The 24,491-nt window shown below is 58.7% G+C and overlaps 2 protein-coding genes across 14 annotated transcripts in view; both read left to right on the forward strand.

The window, feature by feature from the left end:
* The first annotated feature begins 2,639 nt into the window (after window positions 1-2,639).
* On the forward strand, window positions 2,640-14,430 carry OPN4 (opsin 4). 2 transcript variants are annotated; one of them, XM_027596827.1, is made up of 10 exons: window positions 2,640-3,000; window positions 4,526-4,671; window positions 6,198-6,331; window positions 6,658-6,861; window positions 7,477-7,648; window positions 8,108-8,272; window positions 9,190-9,297; window positions 10,220-10,400; window positions 11,624-11,767; window positions 14,069-14,430. In XM_027596827.1, exons 1-10 carry the CDS (start codon window positions 2,872-2,874, stop codon window positions 14,147-14,149), a joined length of 1,464 nt encoding a protein of 487 aa, XP_027452628.1. In that variant the 5' UTR covers window positions 2,640-2,871; the 3' UTR covers window positions 14,150-14,430. The 2 variants fall into 2 exon arrangements, with proteins under 2 accessions (XP_027452628.1, XP_027452629.1); XM_027596828.1 differs by lacking the exon at window positions 14,069-14,430 and adding an exon at window positions 13,732-13,770 and having other exon boundaries at window positions 2,872-3,000.
* Window positions 14,431-16,573: 2,143 nt separating this feature from the next.
* Window positions 16,574-24,491, forward strand: part of LDB3 (LIM domain binding 3) — a 63,436-nt gene continuing 55,518 nt past the window's right edge. For 11 of the 12 annotated variants that reach the window (XR_003518504.2, XR_003518503.2, XM_027586576.2 and 8 more), the window contains exons 1-2: window positions 16,574-16,700; window positions 16,794-16,909. Coding sequence is in view for 9 of the 12 variants with exons in the window: in XM_027586576.2 (XP_027442377.1) it covers window positions 16,817-16,909 (93 nt within the window). In the remaining 3 variants the exon portion in view is untranslated. Of the gene's footprint in view, window positions 16,701-16,793; window positions 16,910-17,012; window positions 17,136-24,491 lie in introns of those variants that run through there. The other variant, XM_027586611.2, reaches the window with a different exon arrangement.

Here is a 24,491-nt window from a genome sequence, read left to right on the forward strand (position 1 = left end):
CTGAGCTTGGCTGCTCCTTTCTGAAAACGGCTGGTCTGGTGCATGCATCAAAAAGGGGCATTAGCGGGGTGATGGCAGCTTGGTCCGCATGCACATACATCGAGGCGGTGGGGTAGAACAGGCCCCTTCTTGCTGACCGTTGGTAGTTTAGCTTCCCCAACAAAATCTACTTCTTATTCCCCTGTACTGGGGGACATTGTGTTACTTTCCTTTACCTCCTCGCCAAACTGGGCCTCTACGTCTCAAGAGCAATGGAAGCCGCCAAAGCGTTTAGCATGGGGTTATCTGACTACGTGTTTCCAAATGACTTTAGGGCTGCAGTGTGAAGAATGGGCTGTAAGGAGGGGGCAAGAGAAAGGGGGAGGCATGAAGAGAGGAGCCTTGTGTGGGGATGGCAGTTTGTTATCAGCTCGGGGGCCCTGGGGCCACCGAAGCCCCCAGAGCCAGAGGCTGGCCTTGAACATCCACCTGCCCTCGGCTCCTGGACTGGGAGAAGAAGAGATGCCAGGCCTGCCTCCAAGGGGAGTGGGCACTAGCCAGGATGGGAACCATGCGGGGTTGGAGGCCTCCTTCCCCGTTTGTCCATGTGCTGATCCCTGGGTGGAGCGGGGCCCCTGAGACCGTCGACAGGGAGGCCAGGAAGCACATGGAGAGGTTGGGCTCCGCTCTGAGCCAGGCTTGGAGAGAGACCTGACGGGCAGAGTGGAGAGCAGAAGAGGGGCTCAGAGGTGGGAATGCAGCTGGGCACATGCAAAGTCTGAGGAGAGTGAGAGAAGGCCAAGGGCTCCCCCACATCGGACCTGTGACTTATAACTAGGACAGCTGGGGCAGTGGTGCGCCCACAGGGGACAGTGAAACACTGTGTCCTTGGAGGCTGAGGCTGCCCGTGTAGCTCTCCTGACTCAGCCTGGACTGCAGGCTCCCAGCAGAGCAGAAGTTGGGTGCAGAGGTGTGGAGTGTGACAGTCGTCGTGCGCCCTCCCCCAAAGGGTCGCAGCACAGGAGGATGTGATGGGACATCTCAGCATCACTTCCAAGGGTGGCTGTATGTCAGCCACGGAGAAGGACAATATAAAGGGATTCAATTCCTTGGGCATTTAGGAGTGGCTGTGAGGCCTCTGGTGCCCTGGGTGTGGCCCCTTCTCGTCTGCCCGCCCAACAAACCCTTCTGAGAGCTCCTGGTGCTAGCTACTTCACCTGCTTCTCTCCTAGTTATCAGGTTGGAGGGTGAGAACAGGACATTGAATGGGACTTTGTGTCCGCTCAGAGCTGCTCCCAGCTCAGGTCAGCAGGGAAAGCCTCATATTCAAAAGCCAGCAGTTGGTAAGTCCACACCGGGCATTACAGGAAGAAACAAAGCCAGGGTCCAGCCTCAGCCAGCACCCAAGGTGAGCCTCTGTGAGCTAAGACCTGAAATGGAAGGTCTCAGGAGGAAGTGTGTCTGAGCCACGGGTTGGCGCCTGTTGGGAGATGCAGTTTCTCTCTCCGAGTGTGGGTGCTCCCACCCCCTGGCCCAAATCTGGGGCTCAAGGAGAACTGTTTGTAGAGACTGGGGACTGTCCTGGAGCAAGAGTTGGTATATGTCTCCCCTCCAGGGCTCCACCAATCTCTGCGCCGTGTCTTAGGACATGCTCCCAAGTAGGACGTTCTGGAAGCCGAGTGGACCCCTGCAAAGACCGCTCAGCTGCTGTTCCCTCCAGCTCTGGGGCTTTTCCCTCCTGCTGCCTCTTCCAAGAGTGGATGGAGGTGCAGGCCTGGGGGGCCCCCCCACCTCTGACATTCACTCATCTCAGCCAGGCCTGCGTTCCTAGCTTTGTATCTGGTGGTTTTCTTTTTTTCAATCTTTATACTTCAGGGCGCCTGGGTGGCTCAGTTGGTTAAGCAGCTGCCTTAGGCTCAGGTCATGGTCCCAGGGTCCTGGGATCGAGCCCCCCATCGGGTTCCTTGCTTGGCGGGGAGTCTGCTTCTCCCTCTCCTCCCCACTCGTGTGCTCTCTCTCACTATCTCTGTCTCAGATAAATAAATAAAATCTTAAAAAGAAATAAAATCTTTATACTTCAATAAAAAAGTTTATTATCAAAAGGCAACAAACAAAAAAAATGCCTTGTGATCTGACCTCACTCTGATTGTGTAATATCACGGCACACCCTCTTAGCTTCTTCATCTCTGCGATGGGTGACCAGCCTTGGCCCTGCGGGGGTGGCTGTGAAGATGGGATGAGCTCGTGCAGGCTGAACTGAGGGCCAGGCGCCCCGGGGAGAGGGTGAAGCTGCCCCCTGGACAGCCGTGGGGGTTACTGGGGGCAGGAGAGGCTGTTCTTGATGAGCTCGGGGGAGAAAGAGGGCTTTGTCAGAGGGGAGGACAAAGCCTTCTGCCCAATGTCTAGGAGCCCAAGCACGACAGTCTCCCCTGAAATACACACACACACATTCACACTGACACACACTCTCATACTTATGCGCGCGCACGCACACACACACACACACACACACACTTTCACACATGTGCGCCACCATCATCAGGCCTTCTGTGGACAGACACCCAGGGACCTCTATCTGAGGGAACCCGCAGTACTGAGCAACTGGGCATGTGCACTCCCAGCTCTCCTACTTAAAGGTGAGGACAGACCCCGTGGCTGTGAGTCGCCATAGCTGTGACACTCGTTCCTTTGTGCTTCACTGGACAAAGCAGTCATCAGCTCCAAGAGTAGCTCCAGGCTAGGACCACGCCGGACGCAGGAACAGGCGGCCAGCAGAGCAGGCAGGGGTGCTGAGGACGGAGGAAGGTCGGGAGGCCGGGCACAGCTAATATCCTGAGCTCCCTGTGTCCTGGGCTTCTCAGTGGGCTCGAGAAAGGACTACCCCACCTCAGGATGAACCCTCCTTCGGGGCCCAGAGCCCAGGAGCCCAGCTGTGTGGCCACCCCAGCCTCACCCAGCAGGTGGGACAGCTCCTGGAGCAGCACGTCCAGCGTGGGTCAAGCTCTGCCCAGCAGTCCCACGGTAAGCCTGGGGCTGGCATGTGCACACACAGAGCCTTCCCTACCCCACCCTGGCCTGCATGACAGCGAGATAGAAGAGGTCTGAGCTCCTCTTTGGGACCTTGGGTATGTTACTGGACCTCTCTGGGCCTGTCCTCCACAAAGAGGCCAATAGAGGAGCGTGTAGGCAATGTCCTTCCCCATGGAGAGCATCCAAGGAACAGAAAGGCCAGCCCTAAAGGACAAGGGGCTGCAATGGTCCAGACCTGCCCTTGGCTGCATCCATTCCTTTCTGAGGGTAGTTGGATACCCCACAGAGCCTTCCAGAGAGGAAGGCATACCAGAGGCCTCTGGATTGTCCAGACCAGAGTGAAGTGGTGGGTGCTTTCCCCTGCCTGTCATTCTGGCCAGGGCCCCAGAGTCATACCCCACCGAACCCACTATTAACTGGGGAGAACTGGGGGTACCCTGAAGACCCTGGGATGCTGGCCTACATCCTGGATAGGATGGGAAGGCTCTGTAGCAATAGGAGGCAAGACAGAGACTAAATTGCCCTCCTTCCCAGGAAAGGAGTGGGGGCAGAGGGTTCTTTAAAGCCCCTTGTACTGGCCTCATGGGGCCATAACCTCCCTGAAGTGACTTTGGGGGACCTAAGCTTTCTTTTTTCTTTTTAAGTTTATTTATTTATTTAAGATTTATTTATTTATTAGAGGGGGGGAGGGGCAGACAGAGAGGGAAAGAGAATCTCAAGCAGACTCCATGCTGAGCACGAGCCCGACCTTGAGCTCAACCCCACGAACCTGAGATCATGACCTGAACCAAGATCAAGAGTTGGACGTTTAACTGACTCAGCCACCCAGGTGCCCCTAAGTTTATTTTTTTTCATTTAAGTAATCTCTACCACCAATGTGGGGCTCAAACTTGCGACCCCGAGATCGAGAGTCACATATTCTTCTGCCAGCCAGGTGCCCCCTAAGCTTTCTTTTTAAAGAGGAATTCTTGTCCTCTGTCTCATGCCAGGTATCAAGGTCAGCGCTCCCCATTTATACTGTGAGGGGATACAACCTCTTCTGTGAGGCTGGGGAGGGGCTGGGGTTCCTGAGGAGAGGGGCTCCACCTAGCTCCGCCACCCCAGAGTCTGCGGGGCCTGGAAGACCATTGCTAAGCACCTCGAGTGCTTCGGTCAGGGCCCATACCATGGAGAGGAAGCACTGAGGGGATGGATCTGCCTTCTCCCCAAGGAAAGGTAGACTCACTCCAGCCATGTCCCTCCTTGTCAGACATGTGTCTGTCTGTCCATCCAGCCTCCAACAGGTGATTCTGGAAGCCTCATGCCTCTGTGCCACGGTGCAGGAGCTCAGGCTTGACTTTAGAGATATCTGCGTTTCCACTCTGGTTCAGCTACTGCCTAGCAGTGTGGGCAAGTGGCTGTGCCACTCTGAGCCTCAGTTTCCCTACTGGTCTACCAGGAACCTTAACCCTTCCTTCTCAGGGTTATTCCAGATGATAGGATAACGTGATGCTCGTGTTTCTCTGTCTCTCCACAGGCAGCCGGGGCTCGGGCTGCTGCCTGGGTCCCCTTCCCAACGGTGGATGTTCCGGACCATGCCCACTACATCCTGGGCACAGTGATCCTGCTGGTTGGGCTCACAGGGATGCTGGGCAATCTGATGGTCATCTATACCTTCTGCAGGTGCCTGGTTGGCAGGACTAGGGCATGGGCACCGAGGGCAGCCAGCCATGCAGAGACAGGGCAGGAAGGCTGTCTCCAGCTCTGCAGGGCACTCTTGAGCCTGTGGGGGGATGCCACTGCCAAGCCTTTGGTGGTCTCAGGACAGGTCTCCATCTTCTAGCTTAGGGAAGGGGCCAAAAAATAGTCCAGGGCAGCTTGAGCGGCACATGCCAATTGGGTCCCGGGCACACCTTCATTGTAGGATGAATTTCTCTACGACTCACATGCCTCTGCCCATTCTGCCCTGCTCTCAGCTCACCTCCACGTCACCTGCCCCAGTGGGCATCCTCCCTCTGCCTCGACAAGCAGCCCTGGCAACAGGGTCCTGAGTCCTCAAGACCCTCAGCAAGCACCCTTGGCAAGCACCCCAGCTTCTTTCCCCACCTGCCTCATTCTTGGGCTGAATGGCTGAGACAGGCAGGTGAAGAAGTGAACCCCTGACCCTACTACCTATTAGCTGAACTGACTTTGGGCAAGTCACTTTTCTCCATGGGCCCATTTTTCTTTCTTTTTAAAAATTTATTTGAGAGAGAGAGAGAGAATGAGCAGGGTGGAGGGGCAGAGGGAGAGGGAGAAGCAAACCCCCCGCTGAGCAGGGAGCCCGATGCGGGACTCGATCCCAGGACCCTGGGATCATGACCTGAGTTGAAGGCAGACATTTAACCGACTGAGCCACCCAGGTGTCCCTGTGGGTCCATTTTTCTTGTCTGCAAAGTGGAGGTGTGATTTACTTCATGGAGTCAATGTAGGATTACACAAGTTCATGTCTGCGCAGTGCCCATCAGATAAGTGTTTGAATCCTGGCCATGCCACTTACTGAGTCTTGTTATCTGGAGCAAGCCACCTCACGGGTGGGAGCCTCAGTATTCTCATCTGGAAAAGAGGGAGGGCTAGATGTAAAGATGGATGATTACAGGAGAGGAGTTTGTGAAAGTGCCTGGCCTGTGGGGCACACCTGTCTCTCCCTCTGCCCTGGGCCAAGCCCAAGTGTGAAGACTGCAGAGATACTGGAAGAAGGTGTACAGGAGGGGTGCCTGGGGGAGAAGGAGGTGGAGGGAGCTCTTGGGAAGGCACATCTGAGCCTGAGCATGCAGGAGGAGCCACTGGGGAGAGTTGGCCTGGAGGGGTTCAGAGGAATGAGGGGTGTGTCCAAGGAGAGAATGCGGATCATGCAGAGGAGATCCAGAGGGCGAGAGGAGGAAACAGACGTGTCCTAAAGCCAGCTTCGGCTGGGCTGCATAGCACTCTGGGGGCAGGACTGCTCTCCATATGAGGCAAGAGTTGCTGCCTGGAGGGGGCCTCACTTCTCAGCCCACACTGTCAGGCTCTCGAGCTGTCTGGCTGGTGCTTGCTGGGCAGCAGCGGGATGGGTGGTGGCCCTGGGGCTTGTGCCCGCATGCGTGTGCATGTGTGTATGCGCGTGTGCATGTGAGCTCAGGGAAGCTCCCCAGCAGAAGCACCTCCTGACAGCTTCCAACCCTTCACAGGACCAGAGGCCTCAGGACACCCTCCAACATGTTCATTATCAACCTCGCAGTCAGCGACTTTTTCATGTCCTTCACCCAGGCCCCCGTCTTCTTTGCCAGCAGCCTGTATAAGCGGTGGCTCTTTGGGGAGGCAGGTAGACATTCGGGGTTCCCTTCTGCTGGAGGGAGGAGGAGGGTTGTGGCAGGGGATGCCCACAGTGGAGGTTGGCCTTGAACAAGGAGGTGATTGGCTCTTCCTGGGCAGAGAGTGGGTGGCCGTGCTTGATCTTGTGAGTGAGCAAGAGGGAAGATTCAGCTTCTTGGCCAGATGTGGCAAGTAGCCAGGGTGGAGAGGGGCTCAGGGCTGCTTTTCTGGAGAGGTGAAGGCAGGAGTTGAGTATGTACCACTTCCAGACCCCCCTCCTCTGGGGTAACTCATGGGCTCCTGCCATGGTCTGAGGTTGGGGAGCTGTGCCCACAGGCTGTGAGTTCTATGCCTTCTGTGGGGCTGTCTTCGGCATCACCTCCATGATTACCCTAACGGCCATCGCTCTGGACCGCTACCTGGTGATCACGCACCCACTGGCCACCATCGGGATGGTGTCCAAGAGGCGGGCAGCGCTTGTCCTGGTGGGCATCTGGCTCTATGCCCTGGCCTGGAGTCTGCCACCCTTCTTTGGCTGGAGTAAGTGGACTGAGGGAATCGGGAGAGAGGACGATTAGCTGGGCGGGGCATGTTCAGGGGGCAGGTAGGTAGACTTGGTTTGGCCAGCTGGCAGGAGGGGCCAAAGGAATTCTTGAGTCTCAAGGCAGATGGATATTCAGGGGGCATGACTAGCAGCAGGGGAAACTGAGGTAGAACTTTCAGCAACCAGAGGATGACCTGGGATCCCACATGGTTCCTGGGTGGCGGGAAGTGACAGGTGCATCTGATGCTGAGTTTTAGCGTCACACACGCAGGCCTTGGGATGTAGGCTTGAGCAAGTAGGAGAGTTAGCAGCAAGGTACCTATCTTTCTGTGGCAGGACCAAAAACGTGGCCAAAATCTGGAGGAGTAATACCCTCGGGCTATGGTGAGGTCTCTGTTCTAACCTGGTAAAAATGGGCAGCAGTGGGCTTTGCCTGCTAGAACTAGCTGGGAAAGCTCCCCTCCACATGCCCTGGCTTCCTCACTGCACTGGGCAGGGCCGGAGTGGGGACCAGTGTTCAGGGAGGCCGGACCCCACAGCTAAAGCCCCTGCTGGATGAGGAGCCTGAAGCATGCTGGCCCGAAGGCTGAGCACCTACTCCTGGCTCCCAGGTGCCTACGTACCCGAGGGGCTGCTGACTTCCTGCTCCTGGGACTATGTGAGCTTCACACCTTCGGTCCGGGCCTACACCATGCTGCTCTTCTGCTTCGTGTTCTTCCTCCCCCTGCTGGTCATCATCTACTGCTACATCTTCATCTTCAGGGCCATCCGGGAGACAGGCCAGTAAGAGCTGGGCATGGAGGAGGGGCTTGATGGGAGGGTGGCCACACGCCTTTGCCAGGGCTGCCCCTACCCAGCCCCCAGCCTCACACTGCACCCTCCCCCTCCCAGGACATTCCCTCCCAGGTCCAGATGGGCAAAGACAAGCTGAGCCCATGTGCTTAGGGGGTGAGATGCCCAGAGACCAGCACAACCTGGGTGCCTAGAGAAGTCTCAGGAGACAGGGGCTCCTGAGGAGGGGGCCTTTAGGCTTGATCAGGAGGTCCGCGGGGTGAGAAGACACCACAGGCAGAACCACAGGGAGACAGCTTAGGCTGGATGTAACGGAGAACTTTCTGGGAGTCAGGGCTTCCTGCACAGGAGAGAATGGCCAGGTCCAGGGAGCCTCCTCCAGAGCAGCCATGACCGTGGCCCTCACTGCTGCCAGAGCAGGGTCAGACTCGGCCTTTGCACCCGTGCTAGGGCTCTCCAGACTTTCAGGGCCTGCGAGGGCGGTGTTAGGTCCCCCCGACAACGGCAGCGGCTACAGAGAGAGTGGAAAATGGCCAAGATTGAGCTGCTGGTCATCCTTCTGTTCGTGCTCTCCTGGGCGCCCTACTCCACTGTGGCCCTGACGGCCTTTGCTGGGTGAGCAGTGCCCAAGGGCTGGAACAGGGGCTGGAGGGGGTGGGAGGAGGGTGGGGGGGACCCTGTGGCGGCCTCTCCCTCCCCAGCCCAAGCCCGAGCCAGCCATTCTCACACTCAAAGCCCAGCCTCACAGCCAGTCATTCATTTTCCCTGCGGTGGCAGCGAGGTTCACCTGCAGGAGATGGCGCTGCCACTTCCTGGAGGCACTGGGACCCATGCGGGGGGAGCTCTGGGCCATGCTGGATTTAGCCTGAGGGCCTGCAGGGGCTCCCAGGTCCTGCCAGATCCCACGGGAACACAAGACTCTCCCTGAGGTTCCGGCTCCCTCTTCACCTGGGCTGTGGGCACGTGGCCTGGGGTACCTCTCACCTCCTGCCTGCCAGCCCTTCGTGGCTCGAGTCTGGGCACTTGATGTCTGCAGCAGAAGGGACATAGACCAGACTTCAGAAGCACTTTGAGACTGTGAGAGTTACTCATCCTGGGGGGTGTCTGGGTCCGAGCCCTCCTTGTGCCAGAAGGGCCTGGTGCCCGCTAAGGCTGTCTTGTGAGTCACTCTAAGAGAGCCAGGGGAGGAGCGGGTCTCAGGGCTGTGTGCGGCGGGGGAGGAACTGGCCAGAGGCCCAGAGGCCCTGGGGGTGGGGAGGGTTTCCTGCCAACAGCACAGGCTCCAAGCTATCGTGGGACCTGGCTGAACCCCTCAATCTGGCTCTTCTTCCCCTCAGCAACCATCCCTCAGCGGCCCCCCAGGTTTCCGCTCACCTCAGGTCAGAATTCTCCCGGCATTACAGTCCCTCTTGGCCGTGCTGGTTTGGGCTGCAGGGCTTGGCCCAGAGGAAAAAGCTTCCTGAGAGGGCAGGTGGGCTGTGGAGTCTCTGGGAGGGCCGGCTGGCAGGGGGACCACAGCTTCTCCGTTCTAGGTACGCGCATGTCCTGACACCCTACATGAACACCGTGCCTGCTGTCATCGCCAAGGCCTCTGCCATCCACAACCCCATCATTTACGCCATCACCCACCCCAAGTACAGGTGCGGCCCTCCTCCAGGACCCAGCCCCATGTCCCCGGGCCATGGAGGGTCAGAAGCCGTGAATGGGGACAGAAGCTGGCCATCTTTCCTATCTCTCGTATATATGCATTGGGTGGGGGCCTCCCGCAGCTGGGAGCAGCCAGTGACACTGGGTGGGGTCTGGAGCTGGTGTGACCCCCTCTGCTGACCCAGTTTCCCAGGGGTATCAGCTTGGAGGGATGTCAGAGCTCCCTGGGCAGTGTCCAATCCTGCCTATGGGATTTTTGGAGCCAAGGCCAAAAGGCAGCTGGGATGGCCGATCAGCAGTGATACCCTCTACAAAGAGAAGAAGCCCCCGGACAGCAATGTCCTGGAGACCACAGTAGGGAGAGGTTCGAGGGCCCAGGTGGAGGCCCGGGGGTGCTTCTGGCCCAGAGCGCTCTCTGCTGATGGATTCCCAGCACAGCTGGCCTCTCCCTCGAGGGCCCCCTCAGTGCTTCCTTTTGCCTGGTGGTGTCAGTAACTCACCGCCCTGCTGAGGCCAGCTGCAGGCTCAGAGGCTGTTCGGGAGTGTCCCCGTCCTCACTGGAAGAGACGTGGCTTGGGCCAGCCCCTTGAGAGCTGAGACCAAGCCCCTCACCGAACCTGCTACCCTCCGTGCCCATGGTCCCAGTGTCTGTCTGTCCATCCCCAAGGCTATGGGCCTGTCAGTCTCTTTCACTCCAGCATCTGTCTGTCCTTCCTCATCACCTCCTATGACTGCCAGTGTCTTTTTGTCCATTCTCATCACCCCATCATCTGTCTGTCCTCATAAGCCCAGTGTCTGAACCACCCATTTCCCCATGCTGTCCACTCCCATTAGCTTCGTATCAGTCTGTCCATCCTCCCCCATCTCCCGGTGTCTGCCTGTCCATCCCCCTAACCAGCTGTGCGGTTCCTGCAGAATGGCCATTGCCCAGCACCTGCCCTGCCTGGGGGTGCTGCTGGGCGTGTCAGGCCAGCGCACTGGCCCCTACACCAGCTACCGCTCCACCCACCGCTCCACACTGAGCAGCCAGGCCTCGGACCTCAGCTGGATCTCTGGACAGAGGCGCCAGGCGTCCCTGGGCTCGGAGAGCGAGGTGGTAAGGATTCGATGGCCTCCCGAGGCTAGCGCCTCACCCTCCTTTCCTCAACCAGGCCAGCCTCAGGCCTCTGAGACCCAGGGACCCTCAGGATCCCGGGACGCTGGCAGGAAGAGCCCTTCACGACTGCCCCATGGCCTTCCCTTGCCCCATTCCCTCTGACAGGCAGGGGCCCTGGGGCCAGAGAGGCAATGGGTTGGCCCAAGGTCACCCAGTAGCAGGGCTGGGACTGATGCGTCTTCCAATGCCAGGCCATCTCTCTTCCATGATGGCAGTATTCCAGGAGCTTAGAGCCGTGAAAAGACAGGCATTTCTGGCCCTAGATGCGCCTCCCAAGAGATAGGCAGGAGCTAGCTCGTGGCCCTTTGTTCCCAGCCTTAAGCCCCCTCTTCCTGGGAGCCTTGAGGAGCCCACAGGTTACAGTGGAAGGAGTACTGGCCCTGGAGTCAGGGGACCTGGGTTCAAGGCTCAGTTCTACCACATCCTCACTGTGTGAGCTTGGGCAGGTCACTCACCCCTTTTGAGCCTGTGTGTTCTTCTCTAAAAGGGCAAACAGTTGTCTCTACATCCAAGCCTGGCTAGGGTGCACATGAGTGGGTGCTGACCCCACAGTTGGTGTTAGCCCTGGGAGCTACCAGCCTGCCAGTCCCTCTTTGGGACCCGGGGCTGTGATGCCCCCTAATGTCCCCAGGAGAGCTCTCTGTGCTGTGGCCTCCCATCCCCAGCCACACCTGGGCTCCTCCATCATTGTAACTACAGGGCCCACCGTGGGCCTCACCAAGAATCTCCACTGACCTCTTCCCACTCCTTCCACCCCTGGGGGCTGAGGGAGGAGATATCAGAGGTCCCTTCCCTGAACCACATGTAGCGAACGACATCAAGGAGTGAATGTCATCTGTCAACAGAGGCCTAGACCCTCATGAAGACAGACCCACCCCACACGCTTAAGAAGGCACACAGTGCACGCGCACATGCGCGCGCATGCGCGCGCGTGCGCGCGCGCGCACACACACACACACACACACACACACACACACACACAAACACTAGCACAGGCACACAGTTTGCAGGGATTTGGTGACCAGCGAGCCTACAGTGCCATGGACCTCACTGCAGTGAATACTTGTGTGGAGGATGAAGACAGTCTTGGCTGGGGAAGTGGGCAGGAGCGGGGACTTTGGAAGGTCCCTCTCACCTGACAGTGCCTCTCCCCCCTTCCCCAGGGCTGGACGGACACAGAGGCAGCAGCTGTGTGGGGGGCTGCCCAGCAAGTGAGCGGCCGATTCCCCTGCAGTCAGGGCCTGGAGGATATGGAAGCCAAGGCCCCTCTCAGGCCTCAGGGGCAGGAAGCAGAGACTCCTGGGAAGGTGATTGGGAGTGGCACCTGCCAATCCATACAGGGGTGGGGACAAGGGGCCAGTAGCCCAGGGAGTGGCCAGGAAAGGGGAGCTGTTCTTGTGGGCAGGCCCAGCGCCCTCTGGGAGTCACTCCTTCCCCACCCAGATGTCCCCGGCCTGCTTGGGGTGCCTGGGGGGCCTCTGTGACTCCATGATGCTGTGGGCAGGCCTGAGTGAGTGTGGACTGCATCCGAGAGTCTGTGTGATTGTGCAGCCTTGACGATGCAGATACGTGGCAAGTGATGGTGGCTCTCCAGTGATGAACGTACAGTAAGTGTGTGCGAGCAGGACAGGACGTGCGTGCAGTGAGCCAGCAGAGTATGGCTTGTGCCTGTGTGTGACCATGTGCCCTGCACATGTTCTCTGTCACTGTGACACCACAGGGCACAGGATTGAGTGTGCCCCAACATGTCTGCTCTAAGCTGCGTGTGACCGAGTGTGGGTGGTGTGTACCTCTCTGTGTGATTGGAGGCTGGACGTACCCTGGGGGGGGGTGCTGCGAGCCGTGTATGTGCTCCCAGTGAATGCCCTGGGATTAGGATGTCACCCAGAATACTTGTGGCTATTAAAAGAAGGCCAGCTGTCAGCCCAAGTGCCTATGGAACGGAATGTCGATGGCGATTAGAGAAGGCCATATTCTGGAACGCTGGAAATGCCGTGTGCACAGGCCCCGAGGCTACCCGTCCCCCTCCCCCTGCAGCTGACAGCTCCCCACCCAGCCCCTCCGTTCACACCCGCACAACACCCCCAGCTCCTGGGCTCTCTTGGGCTTCCCCGCGAGCCCAAGACCGTGTCCTGCCTTCCTTCCCCCAGGACGTTCCTTGGGTGTCCCAGAGATGGGGAGACCTGGGCTGCTCCCTTCAGCTGTGGAGCCCCTGCCTCTCCCGGGGAGCACCGCTCCCGGAATGCACCAGCCCCAGGGAAGACTCCCACCCCAGCCCTGAGCCTGGGCAGTGTGCACGGCCAAAGAGGCCAGGACAGAGATGGGCAGTGCCCCCCTGGGCTGGGGAGGGGCCGTGATGAAAGGCACTGTGCCCGTCCTGGAGGGAATACTGGGCTGGGCTGTGGCAGAGGACAGAGAGGGACAGCACATCAGCAGTCACCTAACACATGTGATAAGCCCTGCCACTGAGGAATCAGCACACAGGGTGCTGGAAGAAGGAGCAAGTCCCCGAGGGCTCCCCGGGGATGGTGGGGGTCATGTTGAGCAGTCCAGGGGAGGGAACGCCCTGTGTGAACGCAGCAGGGAGGTCCTGGGGCGGGGGGCTTGGTGTGTCCTGGACTAGAATGTTGCTCTGTGACCCAGGAGCAGCCAAGGGACTCTGGGAGCTGGTGGGGACAAAAGAGAGAAAGAGAAGGGCAGGAGGTGGTTGGAACTGTGCAGAGGCCTGATCAGGTGTTGATCTGAGCCACGAGCCTGGGGAGCAGAGAGCCCTCGGAGGGAGGACTGAGCAGGGGCCCTGCGGTGGGCTCGGTCAGCCTCGTGGGGTGGTAGGGCCTCTCTGCAGTGGCTGGGGAAGCACAGGTTGAACGGGATGAGGCAGCAGGGAGAAACCTGGAGGAAGCTGGTGTTGTAGGACAGGCGAGAAATGGGGTGTTGAAGGCAGCAGAGAGAGGGGGGTGCTGGGGCCCCAGGAGGAGTGGAGGAAGTGGGGGCAAGGGGAGCTTAGTCCTGCCTGACTGCAGGAGTCTGAGAGCCTAGGAGATATCCCAGGGGGACGTCCTGTTGGTGGCCTTGGACATGGCCGGCTCCATTCTCCAGGCCATATTGCCTGCGGTCTCGGGGAAGTCCCATCCGCCAGCCAGGACCCCACCTGGCCCCTCCAGGCAACCTCCCTTCACTGCTCGGTGACCCTGTATGTGGAGGGTCACTGGGGGACTGCTCCCAGGGGGACACTCCTTGGGCTAAGCAGATGTGTGCTGTTTGCTTTCAGACCAAGGGGCTGCTCCCCAGCCTGAACCCCAGGATGTAGGGTGCCCACGGGCTCCCCTTTTCTTCTGGGACACATCCAGCCCCTTCACCTCCCCCTCAAACACACAGCCCAGGATTACCCCCCTGAGCCTGCAGGCTTTGGAAGTGGCCCTGTCACCCCTGCTGTGCTGGATTCATGGCCCCACACCACAAAACTCCTGCCCTGCCAAGTGCTCTCCACCCACTTCTCATCTCAACAGCCTGTACCCCAGGCTCAGCCTGAAGCGTGGGAGCCCAGGCCCTCCTGCTTCCCGGAGTCATCCGCCTCGCCTCAAATGCCGTGTGCTGTGATTGTCCAGGCAATGACAATGGCGACGGCTCCGTGGGACACGCCGGCTAATTGTGAGCTGCCTCTGCACCCAGGCTGGGCCTTTCACTGACACGGGCAGCCCAGCACGGCATCCCTGCGGCCCGCTGTGGAAGCCGAGCACAGACCTCACGCGCCGGGAGCTGTTGTTCCCCTCTCTCCCCGTCCCCGCTCCCGGAGTACTCTTTCTGCCATGACCCACACTCTAGTGCACTCTCCTCTAGGAATATATTTGCATGCACCAAGCACACGCGTGCACACTCTGCACCTGGGGTCTGTCTCAAATCAGTGGTCTAAGTTCATACTGGGGCTGTATGGCTCTGACAGTGTATAGGAAAATAAAAAGCAGAGAAGTTCTCCTCAGACAAGCATGGTCTTTACCTACAGGTGGGGTGATGGGGGAGAGACCCAGGGCCTGACCTCTGATGCCGACAGCAGCCTCTCTTTCTCCCCTCCCTCTGTCTTCCATCTGGCAACTTTCACTCCTAAAGCCTCCATCTGAAACTGCAAGGGGCAGGGTGGAGGAGGGACAGAGACGGGGCTTGCCCCCATCCCCTCTCCCCAATAAGCTGCTGTTATCAGGAAGCATTTAGTGCCCAGCCTGTGGGGACCAGCTGCTCTTGGGCTGGCTTCTGGTCTCCCAGGGGAGGCAGATGGAGGGAGGCTGGCCTTCCCCTTTAAGAGCATCCTTCCCACTCCCCCTCCCTCTCCCCAGAGGCAGCATCAGGCAGTGTGGTTGCCAGAGTCCAGAGAGAGAGCCTGCAGCTCCAGGTACTGCCTAGCCCGAGGCTTCTACCGCCCCGTATCCCCCTGGGATCGGCTCCTTTCTTTCCCCACACTGGTCATACTTGCTGCTGGGTCCTCTCCAGCTTGGCAGGACAGACTCCTCCCAGGAAAGGGGGTAAAACTGGAGATGGGGAGGGGATGGGATGGGGCCTGGGGGTGGGGCAGGGGGCAGGGGCTGGTATGGGGGAGGGTGGGGTGCTGGCCATGAGTGGCTGACTTTCTGGGCCAGGCCCGGGCAGCAGGGACAGACTGGGCTGTATGATACATAGTAGAAGAGGTGGTACAGTGGGTGAAAGAATATAGGTCCCTCCTTGACTTCTTCCACTTGATATTTTTGTGAACTTGGGCAAGTTACCAAATGCCCCTGTGTTGTGGGGACTCCTACCGTGCACGTTGTATGGGCCAGGCCCCGGGCATCAGGTGGGGTGCTGGCCACTGGGAAATTACTCACACCCAGGCCTGCATTGAGTCCTCAGGGCCCAGCTTAGGCTAGAGCCTCCCCGGAGGGCCAAAGAGCAGCCATCCCAGTCACCATCACCTTCTGTGAGCCTCAGTTTCCTCAGCCAGAGCCAGGATGGCCTTGAACTATCTCCAGACCACACAGGGCCTGAGGTCTCTTCTGAGGAAGGGCTTCTGGAGGTATCTTGGCCAAAAGACCACACTGGCTGGAGTCCTGAGGGGCCTCAGCCCCCAGGCCCCCACCCAGAACACACTGTCTCTGGGTTAGAAGCTGAACACATCGCACACACTTCCCCGTCCCTATGCCTTCTGGCCCCATGTCCCAGCAGCTGAGCAAATGGCATCTCCTCCCCTCCTCCCTGCCCCCTGCCATTCCAGTGCAAAGGGCATGGGGACCTGGCATGCAACATTGGCAGCTGGAGCTTTCCATGCTGCTGTCAAGTTTTCCAGAGCACAAATGAGACAGGAGAGCCAGGAATAACCTCTGGGCCCCTAGAGGGTCTGGAGGGTATGGGCCTGCCTCAGACCTGCTTTCAGACCCTAGGCCAGCACCCTGTGCCCTTCACTCCCATGCCTGGTCTGGGCATTGGGAGGTGCCTGTGGCCACTGGGAACCCGTTATCTGGCACGAGTCCATTAGGAATGAGCCCTATTCAGGTGCTCCAGCGTGGCCTGGGTCCATTCCCTGTGTGACCTTGGAGAAGTCACTTAACCTCTCTGAGCCCTAGTTGCCGCAGGCTGAGGTGGCAGCCTCTCAGGATCTGAGGGGATAATGGCATGAGGGACCCGGAGCTGAGCTTGGCCATGCCCAGAGCTCCTGTTATTATTATGATCATTTTTACAGCTGGACAAGCCTGGGCCAATGGCTAGTCTCCTGAGCAGAAGCTCTGTCCAGACCAGCCAGAGGCTCAGCTTGGTCCCAGGCTTCCTGCTGGGTATGCTACAACCTCAGAGTCCTCACCAGGGAGGACTCTGCACAGGAAGACAGCAAACTGCAAAGCCCCTGCCCAAAGGAGCTCAGCCACAGTCTTCTGGGCGAAGGGGTGGGGGTTGAGCTGGGCAGAGAGAACACACATCTGGACTCTCCAAAGGGCAGAGGGAGCAAGGAGAGGAGAGCAAGGAGAGAGCATTATCACTAATCTGGCCAGCCCCCCGTTCTGCCCCCTGGGGGGTGCTGGGTGCTGGACACCCCTCCCCAGGGGCAATATTAGCCGCGTGAGTCACAGTGGGAGGCTGCGGGCGGGCGGAGTGTAGGGTTACAGTCCATTTATGGGCGCAGCAGAGGGCAGATATCAGTGTCGATGGCATTCGTTCTCAGCTATTCTTAGGAGCCTCTCAGGAGCTCCACACAGCCTGGCCAGACAGCAAGGGACGGAGCAGGCAAGGCTGGGGGTCGGGAGTAGGGGTCCAGGTATAGCCTGGGGAGGTGGGTACATGAGGGCCCTTTCATCCCCTCTCTTCTCTCGTCCACAGAGGCCGCCGCTGTCAGCACGAGCATGTCTTACAGCGTGACCCTGACCGGGCCCGGGCCCTGGGGCTTCCGTCTCCAGGGGGGCAAGGACTTCAACATGCCGCTCACTATCTCCCGGGTGAGTGTGCACTGCCCACACAGCCTGGCACCTGCAGGGGCGGGGCACACTCAGAGGAGGGTGTGTGCATCCCTCCATCCGTCCACTGTCCTCCCTGAGGCTCTTGGAAAGCAGAGCATGCCCCATCCCCAGTCTGGGGGCTGGGACTGGCTCCAACTGGATACTGCCGGCCACAGACCCCTGGTTTCGGCCATAGCTGTTGTCCGCCTGAGCTCGCCAACCTGTCGTGAGTGTGAAACATGGGCAAGTGGTGGGTGTTTTGAGCCAAGAAAGAAAAGCCAAGTTTGCTGGGTAGGCAGGCAGGTGGAGAGAGTATAGTTAGTGCCTTCCTAAGCCCTTTCCCAGGGATGGGGAGCCCAGGGTGCCCCCAAGCCTGGAGCATCTCCATGGAAGTGGGCAGCTGCTTTGGGGAGAGAGCACTCCCAGCATGGAGAGCGCAGGTGACAGGCCGGCAGCTAGATGGATGGACAGACTGAGGACTTCAGCTGCCCTGCTGTCAGGGCTCGGGGCTGGGCTGGGCTGGTAACTGGGCTCCAGCCCCCACTCCATCCCAGGCCCAAGGTAACAGTCTCAACTCCACCTCCCCTTTCCTGGGCCTTCTGGGGATCTCCTACCAGCTTCCTCCCTCACCCGGCCAAGCCCCTACCCATTCGGCCACAGCTGTTCTGACTGCCTGTCTGACATCTTCTTCCCCACGCTCACCTGGGGAAATGGTCCATATGTTCTGCAGTGTCTGTGATCAGGGAACAGCCTGCTGGCGATGTCCCAGATCACTGGAGATTGTCTGAGTAACTATATTGCCCAGCCAGAAACACTGAAGTCCAGAGAGGTGATAAGCTAGATCCGCTTAAGAGGAAGCTGTCTTTTGTTTTAACCGCTGCTGGGTCTCTAGCACCCATCCCAGTGTCTAGAACATGGAAGGCACTCAGGTAACACTTGTCGAGGGACTCCCCAGCAGGTCTGGCAGAGCTGGAGTGAAGACCCTGGGGCTCAGGGTGAACTTTGAGTGGTGGGAGGGCAAAGACAAGCCCTGCCTAATGGGGTCAGCCTGAGGCTGAGCCTCCTGCACCGCTGGTGTGGGCATGAGGGGCAGCCTGCGGCTCCAGGCCATCACTGGTGGGTGATGGATGGGCCAGGGAGTCTGGACTCTGCCCACCTGGGGACAGAGAGGGAGGCCGTTTCTTCCTCAGGGCAGCAGAGATTTGCCGTGGGCCTGGGGGTGCGGGTGGGCAGGGAGGCACTCAGGTGGACAGCCAGGGAAGGCCTGGAGGTGCTTGGCAGAGGAGACAGGGAGCCAATACCCACACGGAGGGGCAGTGCTGGTTGTGGAACCTGAAGTGGGCACTTAGGGGGGACACCAAGAAGGAGAAGCCCCACTCAGGGGTGCCATAGGAGCCTCATAACAGGTGTAGAGGCCACGAGCCCCCAGCAGGGGGAGGGGGGCCCTGGCCTGGCTGTAGTCCAGGGAGAGGGCCACGTTCATCCCGCTGGAGGTCTGGCTCATCTAACCTGGGTCTCCACCCCCCCAGACCCACTGTCCTGGAGGCCACCGCGTGCAGTACTAGGAGGACACCCAGAGCTTTGCGCTCCCTGCCTGATGCGGTGATATGTGGGCATTTGAGCCCTGGTAGACACGGCCCCCTCCCCCTGGGACCCTGCACAGCTCCCCACCAGCATGGTTACAAGGCTGTCCACCCTCACTGTCATGGGCCCACAGCCTCCCATGCCTGGGACTGAGCCCACATCTCCCCCAGCCCTACAGTCCTCAAGGCCTCATGCTGGTGCTCCCTGCCCCGGGGGGTGGAAATTAGCCTCCTGGCTCAGTGGCACCCAGGATAGCCAATGACCTCACCCAGGATCTATGCACCACCTGGCCTCGGCCAGCCCAGGGCTTATATTGTAGCACGGAGGCCTTAAGCTAGACAGCAGGAAGAATGTCCCCACTGCAGGGAAAGAGTGTATTGGGATGTAATGGAGCCAATGACTAGGGGCTACCTTTATAAATAGAACCCACAGCTCAGGCAGGGCATCGGGGGGATAGGTATAATGGCCTCTCAGCTTCCTTCGGGGGCACGCCCCAGATCTTCCAGGCCATGGGACAAGCTGGGCTAGGCGCTCCATCCTCCTCAGGGCTTAGGACCTCTTGACAAACTCCTCTGGGGGGGCCGCTGATGACCTGGGCTGGGGCGTCCCAAGCTCAGGGCTACTGGCCAGGCAGGGCCCAGGACACTCCCACCAGGGCTGTGGTGCTTCCTGCTGGGGCTCTCAAGGCCCTTCTGCACCAGGAACTTCTCCCTCAGTGGGATGCAGGGCCAGTGGATGCTCCCAAGTCCTGGCCTGAGCATTTACAACAGGGCAGTGGTGGCAAATTGTGGTGGGGTGGGGGGTGGGGGTAGCAAAGGCAGGGCCTGCTCACTCTCAGCAGGGCCAACACCCCTGGGCACCTGTACCACAACCCTGAGAGAGGTGTTCTGGCGGGCAGCGCCAGGCAAGCTGAGGCTCAGATTTGCTCAGGAGCTCTTATGACCTCAGTGACCCCTAACTCCCTGGCCTGCCCCTCCGCCCTTGGCTAGGGATTAGTCGAAGAGAACTGAATGGGGCCTGCCCCTCGTCAGCTGTAGGGAGGCTGCCCCCCTCAGGCTAGGGGGTAGCTCCAGTCCCCACCCTGCCGTCCAGAATCAACCCTGGGTCAGCAGGAAGCCCCCACGGCCTCCTTTCAGTGGGTCTCAGTGAGGACCCACGAGAAGTGGGCTCAGGAGGGAGAATGGGAGGGTGGAGGGGAAATGCCTTTATTTATCCTGGACAGGTGCGGCTGGGCCTGCAACATGAGCTCCCCTTAACTGCCCCCCCCAGCCGTAGCCAATTCTCCAGGAAGTGGGGGAGGGGTGGGAGCAGCCACTAAGGAGCCTCTCCAAAGGCCCAGCCTGCCCCCGTCCAAGCTAGGTCAGAGGCTGGGGCCATGGTCTGGGGCCTTGTCCTTGGTGCATGCAGCAGCCCTTGCCTTTACGGAACAAGCGCGCGCTTTTGTCTGGCTCAGCTGCTCTCAGTTGTGTCGCCTTAGAAAAGACCAGTTCAGCCTGGCTGTCTCATCTGTGAAATGGGAGTGTGCATGTGTGAGTGCTTTCTAACATGCACGGGGAAGATGCTGTGCAGCTGCTGTTCCGCTGAGGCGGCGGTGAGGATTGGGGAGCCGCGGGGCTGCACCTGGGCCCCTGGGGTGGGGTGGGGGTGGGGATGGGGGATGCCCATCTCTCTGCTCCAAGACCTCTGTCTCTTAAGGCCTTATTCATCTGGCCTTGCAGGCTCTCCTGGGGCACCAGCCCAGAAGCCTTTGCTTCTTTGCTGTTTTTTGTTCCAGTATTTGTCAGATCTCCTAGCTACAGTGGGGATGCAGAGGACTGAGGGTCCCCTGGGAGGGGGAGGGGGACAGGCTGAGACTATTCTGGGTTAACTGTGCCGGCCATTCCTGGAATTTTGAGGCCTTAGTGCTGTTTCTTGGGCAGCGCCTAGCAGTGCTGACAGGCTGAGCTGTTTATAGCCACACTGAAGGTCAGGCAAGCCTCCGGAGGGCTGCTGTGAGGCTGGCCGGGGCCCTCCCGGACGAACGAATGCGGAAGATAACCGGACAGAGGACCCCAGCTGGGGAATGCATTCTTGGAGGTCCGCAGGCCAGGCCTTATCCCTGCCTGCTTCCCTCCCAGGTGCTCAGAGCTGTCCCTGACTCCATGAGGGCCCTGAGCGGGCAGGAGACCGGGCCCTGAGGAGCAGACCCTCCGAGGCCTTGGGCCAGGACAAGGGCAACTTCATGCGTAGCCCCCAGGTTTACTATGGGACAGCAGCAAGTATGAGGAAGGTCGGCTTCCCGAGTAATGTCTGCTAGACCCTGCTGGGGCAGCCCTCCCGCCTGGGAGTTGTCTCCCCAGTTCCCTGAGTCTTCATCCCTCTCTGCACAGTCCTCCATCATCCAGGGACTGGCTATGATTGCAAACACCCCCCCCTTGAGGCCCCCCCATTCTCAAACACAGCTTCTCCACCTCTTTGGAGCCAGGAAACACCTCTACCCAGGAACCACCCTGCAAGGCACGAAGTGGACTTTGCCAGGCCCCAGTGTTGTCTAGGGCCCCCTGGGAGTGACGTGCCCAGGGGAGCTTTCCACCGCTGACATCCAGGACATGGAACTGGGGGATAAGAAGAGAGGAGACAGACTCAGAAGGCCAGGGAAGGGTGTGCTCAGCAAGAGAGAGGACCGGTGCCCCCTGGTTTTGGGCACAGGGAGGTCACTGGTATGAAGTGGCGAGGGCTGGGTGTGAGAGGGGCAGGAGGCAGTCAGGCAGAAGCATCTGCTGGTCATTCTCGGAGAAGCCTGCAGGTGAAAGAAATGAGAGGGAGACATGACAAGAGCCAGTTGGAGCAGCTAAGGCAGGGATAGCCTTTTTTTTAAAAAAAAAAAAGACTTAATTTTTTAACAGCAGTTTTAGGTTCACAGCAAAATTGAGTGGAAGGTAGAGTCTTCCCAGATGCACCCCTGCCCCACACGTGCACAGCCTCCCCCTGTTATCAAGTGACGTATTTGTTATAAGTGATAAACCTATATTGGCACATCATTATCATCCAGAGTCCATAGTTTACATCTGGGTTCACTCTTGGTGTTTGTTGTTCATTCTATGGGTTTGGGCCAGTGTAGAAGGACATAGATCCACAATATCGCATCATAGAAAATAGTTTCACTAGAAATCCTCTGTGAAAGGAGAGGCTCTTTGACACAGACAAGCCTCTGGCTTGTTTGTCGGCCAGGGTGGAGTTGGGGAGTGGGGCCATGGGGAGACAGAAGGTTCCAGTGAAAGGATGAAGGATGGAGCAAGGCCCCAGGGGAGGCCAGATGGGAAGGGAGCAGAGCATGGCATGATGGTAATTTAATCACATCATGTTAAATGCACTTAGGGCTCCATGGGAAGTCGGCCGGGATGGTCAGCCTGGGCAGGTTGGGAGGAGATACTGGAAGTTGCACAGTTCACAGCATCTATTACCTATCCTTGCCTCCCAGCCCCTACCACACCTACACTGGTAGCTCTAGAGCAGAAGGAAGGCAGGGGCCTGTCTGGTTTTGAGCACCTAGAGTGAGGGCTGGGAACTTTTGCAGAGCCCAGCTTCCCCCTCTGCCGCCAGGGAGCTGGGGAAATAGGAACCTACGTGAGCCTGAGCCCTGGCCAGTGCCTTGCTTCCCTGGGACCCTGGACAGGACTTCTGTCTCTTCCAGCTGATGCTCAGGCCCCTCTAGGGATAGCAGGCTGGCCCCTGACACCCCACTCTCTGCCAGCTCCAGATCTTATTTCCCTGTGGAGCCAGGGATGCACTGGAGAGCCCAGCCTCCACCCTTGTGGCACCCTCCAGGGGCAGGGCCTGGGGGGCCAGCCCCTGTACCTCCTCCATTGGGAGCTTCCCCGAAGCTTTCTCAGCTCTGCACCTCCTTGCGGAATAACCTATTTAAACATGTAATCCTCCCAGCAGTTGTGGGAGAAAGGCATTGTTGTGATCTTTACCCAGAGGGTGTGGAGGCTGCCCTGTATCCTCAGGTCTGGCTCGGACCAAAGTCTGTGCTCTTTGTTTTATTGCCTCCCCACAAGGCATCCACTGTCACAGAGGCCACAGCTGCTCCCCGGCACCCGCTAGCCCTGTGCCCCCTCTCAGGTGCCCTAAACCATGGCCCAACAAGGAGGAAGGGCTCCTGTGAGCCTGGCGGCGATCTTGGCCCCCAACACCTCAAGCCTGTCCTAAGGAGCTTTTGAGACAGGACCGTGCTCCTGGACCTCTGCTCACTGCTGGGATCTGAGTTGAGAGGTGGCTGGGGATTGGGGAAGATTGGAAAAGTGAAGTGGGAATGAAACAGTTGTTATGAAGAGGTTTTCACATGCTCAAAAGAAGATAGACAGGCTTCAAAGAAAAAAAATCCTCCAAGGATTTAGTAGCTTTGGGTCCTTTGTGGGACAAGGAACTCAGAGAGAGAGGCAGAGTCAGGCAAGAGATACATGGGTATCTCTTCACGAGCCCTGGGATTTGGGCAAGGATCCCCCGGTGGCCCCACCCTCCTGCAGGGCAGGCTGCTCCCGAGAAGAGGGTGGGGATCTGATGGCCCTTGGACCCAGCTGGGGGCGACCTCCTTAGGGTCCCTGCTTCCTCTCAGGAGGCCTGGGCAGAGCCAAAGAGCGCCCATCTGGAGGAGAATTACAGCACCCCCCACCCCATCCCCCCCAGTCCCAGGGGTTATGGGCCCTGCTCAGGGCAGCCAGAAAGCCGGGCCAGCTGAGCCCTGAGGAGCAGACACAGGTGTGGGGAGAGAGGTGCTGGGGCAGGCAGGAGCTAGCTGGATGCTCGCGTGGGGAGCTCGGCTACTGACCAGGCCCTGGGGAGGCTGAGCATTTCCCAGGGAGCCAGGATCACCCCAGTCTACACCTGAGGATGGGGGGGCAGGCGAGGCCAGGCAAGAGGAAGGCAGGAGACCCAGTGGGAACGTATGGTGTTAGCCCATGCTTGAGGGAGACAGATGTCCCCAGGGCAGCTCCAAAGGGAGGGCATTCCGGATAGTCCTACGGCTTGCCCTAGCTGATCTGGCCCCAGCAACTCTTGGATGTCATTCTGGTGTCCTTGCTCACACTGACATCCACGATCTTCTGGACACAGCTCCAGTCCTGCCTGGCAGGCCTCACCTCTGCAGGCACGAGGCCTACCCTTCTGTCGGGGTCTGTGGTTGCCATACCTCGGAGCTCGTTACTGCTGTCTGTAGATGGTGAGAAGCATCTGGGGGAGTCCTGGTATGCGGAAGCCCTGGTGAGGGGGTATCTTGTTGTAGGGGAGCCCTGGTGTGGGGACAGCCTGGTATGGGGTGTTCTACTGTATGGGAGCTCTGGTGTGGGGGTGTCCTGCTGTGGGGGAGCCCTGGGGGCAGTCCACTAGGACAGCAGAGGCATTGCACAATTTGTCCTGAGTGGACGCATGCTGGTATCTGCTACTCTCTCTGAAATGCTTCCAAACTAAGACGGATTACTGTACGGAGAGGGGGCTAGACACGTGACCCAGAAAGGTGAATGAATGCTAAGGTAGAAGCTCAGTGATGGGTGTGGGGATGCTTGCTGTAGAATTGTTTCTGCTTTCTCTGTGTTTGAAGATGTGTATAATAAAATGTCGGGCATAGCATAGGCCTGAATGTGAAGTCGGAAGGTGTAGGGAAAGCCGATTTTCTGCAGACAGGCCCGGCCGGGCAGCTCAGCTTGCCCTCAGGAGTCCCCTCTTGGCCCAGAAAGTGTTTTGTTTTTCTCTGTTGTTTTTTTTACCCTTTGTTCAACCCCTTAAAATCAGAGGAAACAACACTCCTGTCATTAGTAGAGGTTCCCTGCGGCCGTGAATTTGGGGATCAGGGATGTGTATTTTGAGAAGGCCCAAGTAATTCTTTTTTTTTTTTTTTTAAGATTTATTTATTTGCAAGAGAGATAGCATGCACACAAGCAGGGGGGAGGGGTAGAGGGAGAGTGGGGAGCCCAACATGGGGCTTGATCCCAGGACCTGGGCCAAAGGCAGATGCTCGACT

This window comes from Zalophus californianus, chromosome 15 (assembly GCF_009762305.2).
Source record: "Zalophus californianus isolate mZalCal1 chromosome 15, mZalCal1.pri.v2, whole genome shotgun sequence".
Taxonomy (NCBI): Eukaryota; Metazoa; Chordata; class Mammalia; order Carnivora; family Otariidae; genus Zalophus; species Zalophus californianus.

What these genes read in the sequence shown, in the direction of transcription:
- OPN4 (XM_027596827.1), top strand. Translation starts at nt 2,872, where the DNA reads ATGAACCCTCCTTCGGGGCCCAGAGCCCAGGAGCCCAGCTGTGTGGCC. An exon ending in GTGGCTCTTTGGGGAGGCAG is followed by an intron (nt 6,332 to 6,657) that starts GTAGACATTCGG and finishes CTGTGCCCACAG; the next exon opens with GCTGTGAGTTCTATGCCTTC. An exon ending in GCCACCCTTCTTTGGCTGGA is followed by an intron (nt 6,862 to 7,476) that starts GTAAGTGGACTG and finishes CCTGGCTCCCAG; the next exon opens with GTGCCTACGTACCCGAGGGG.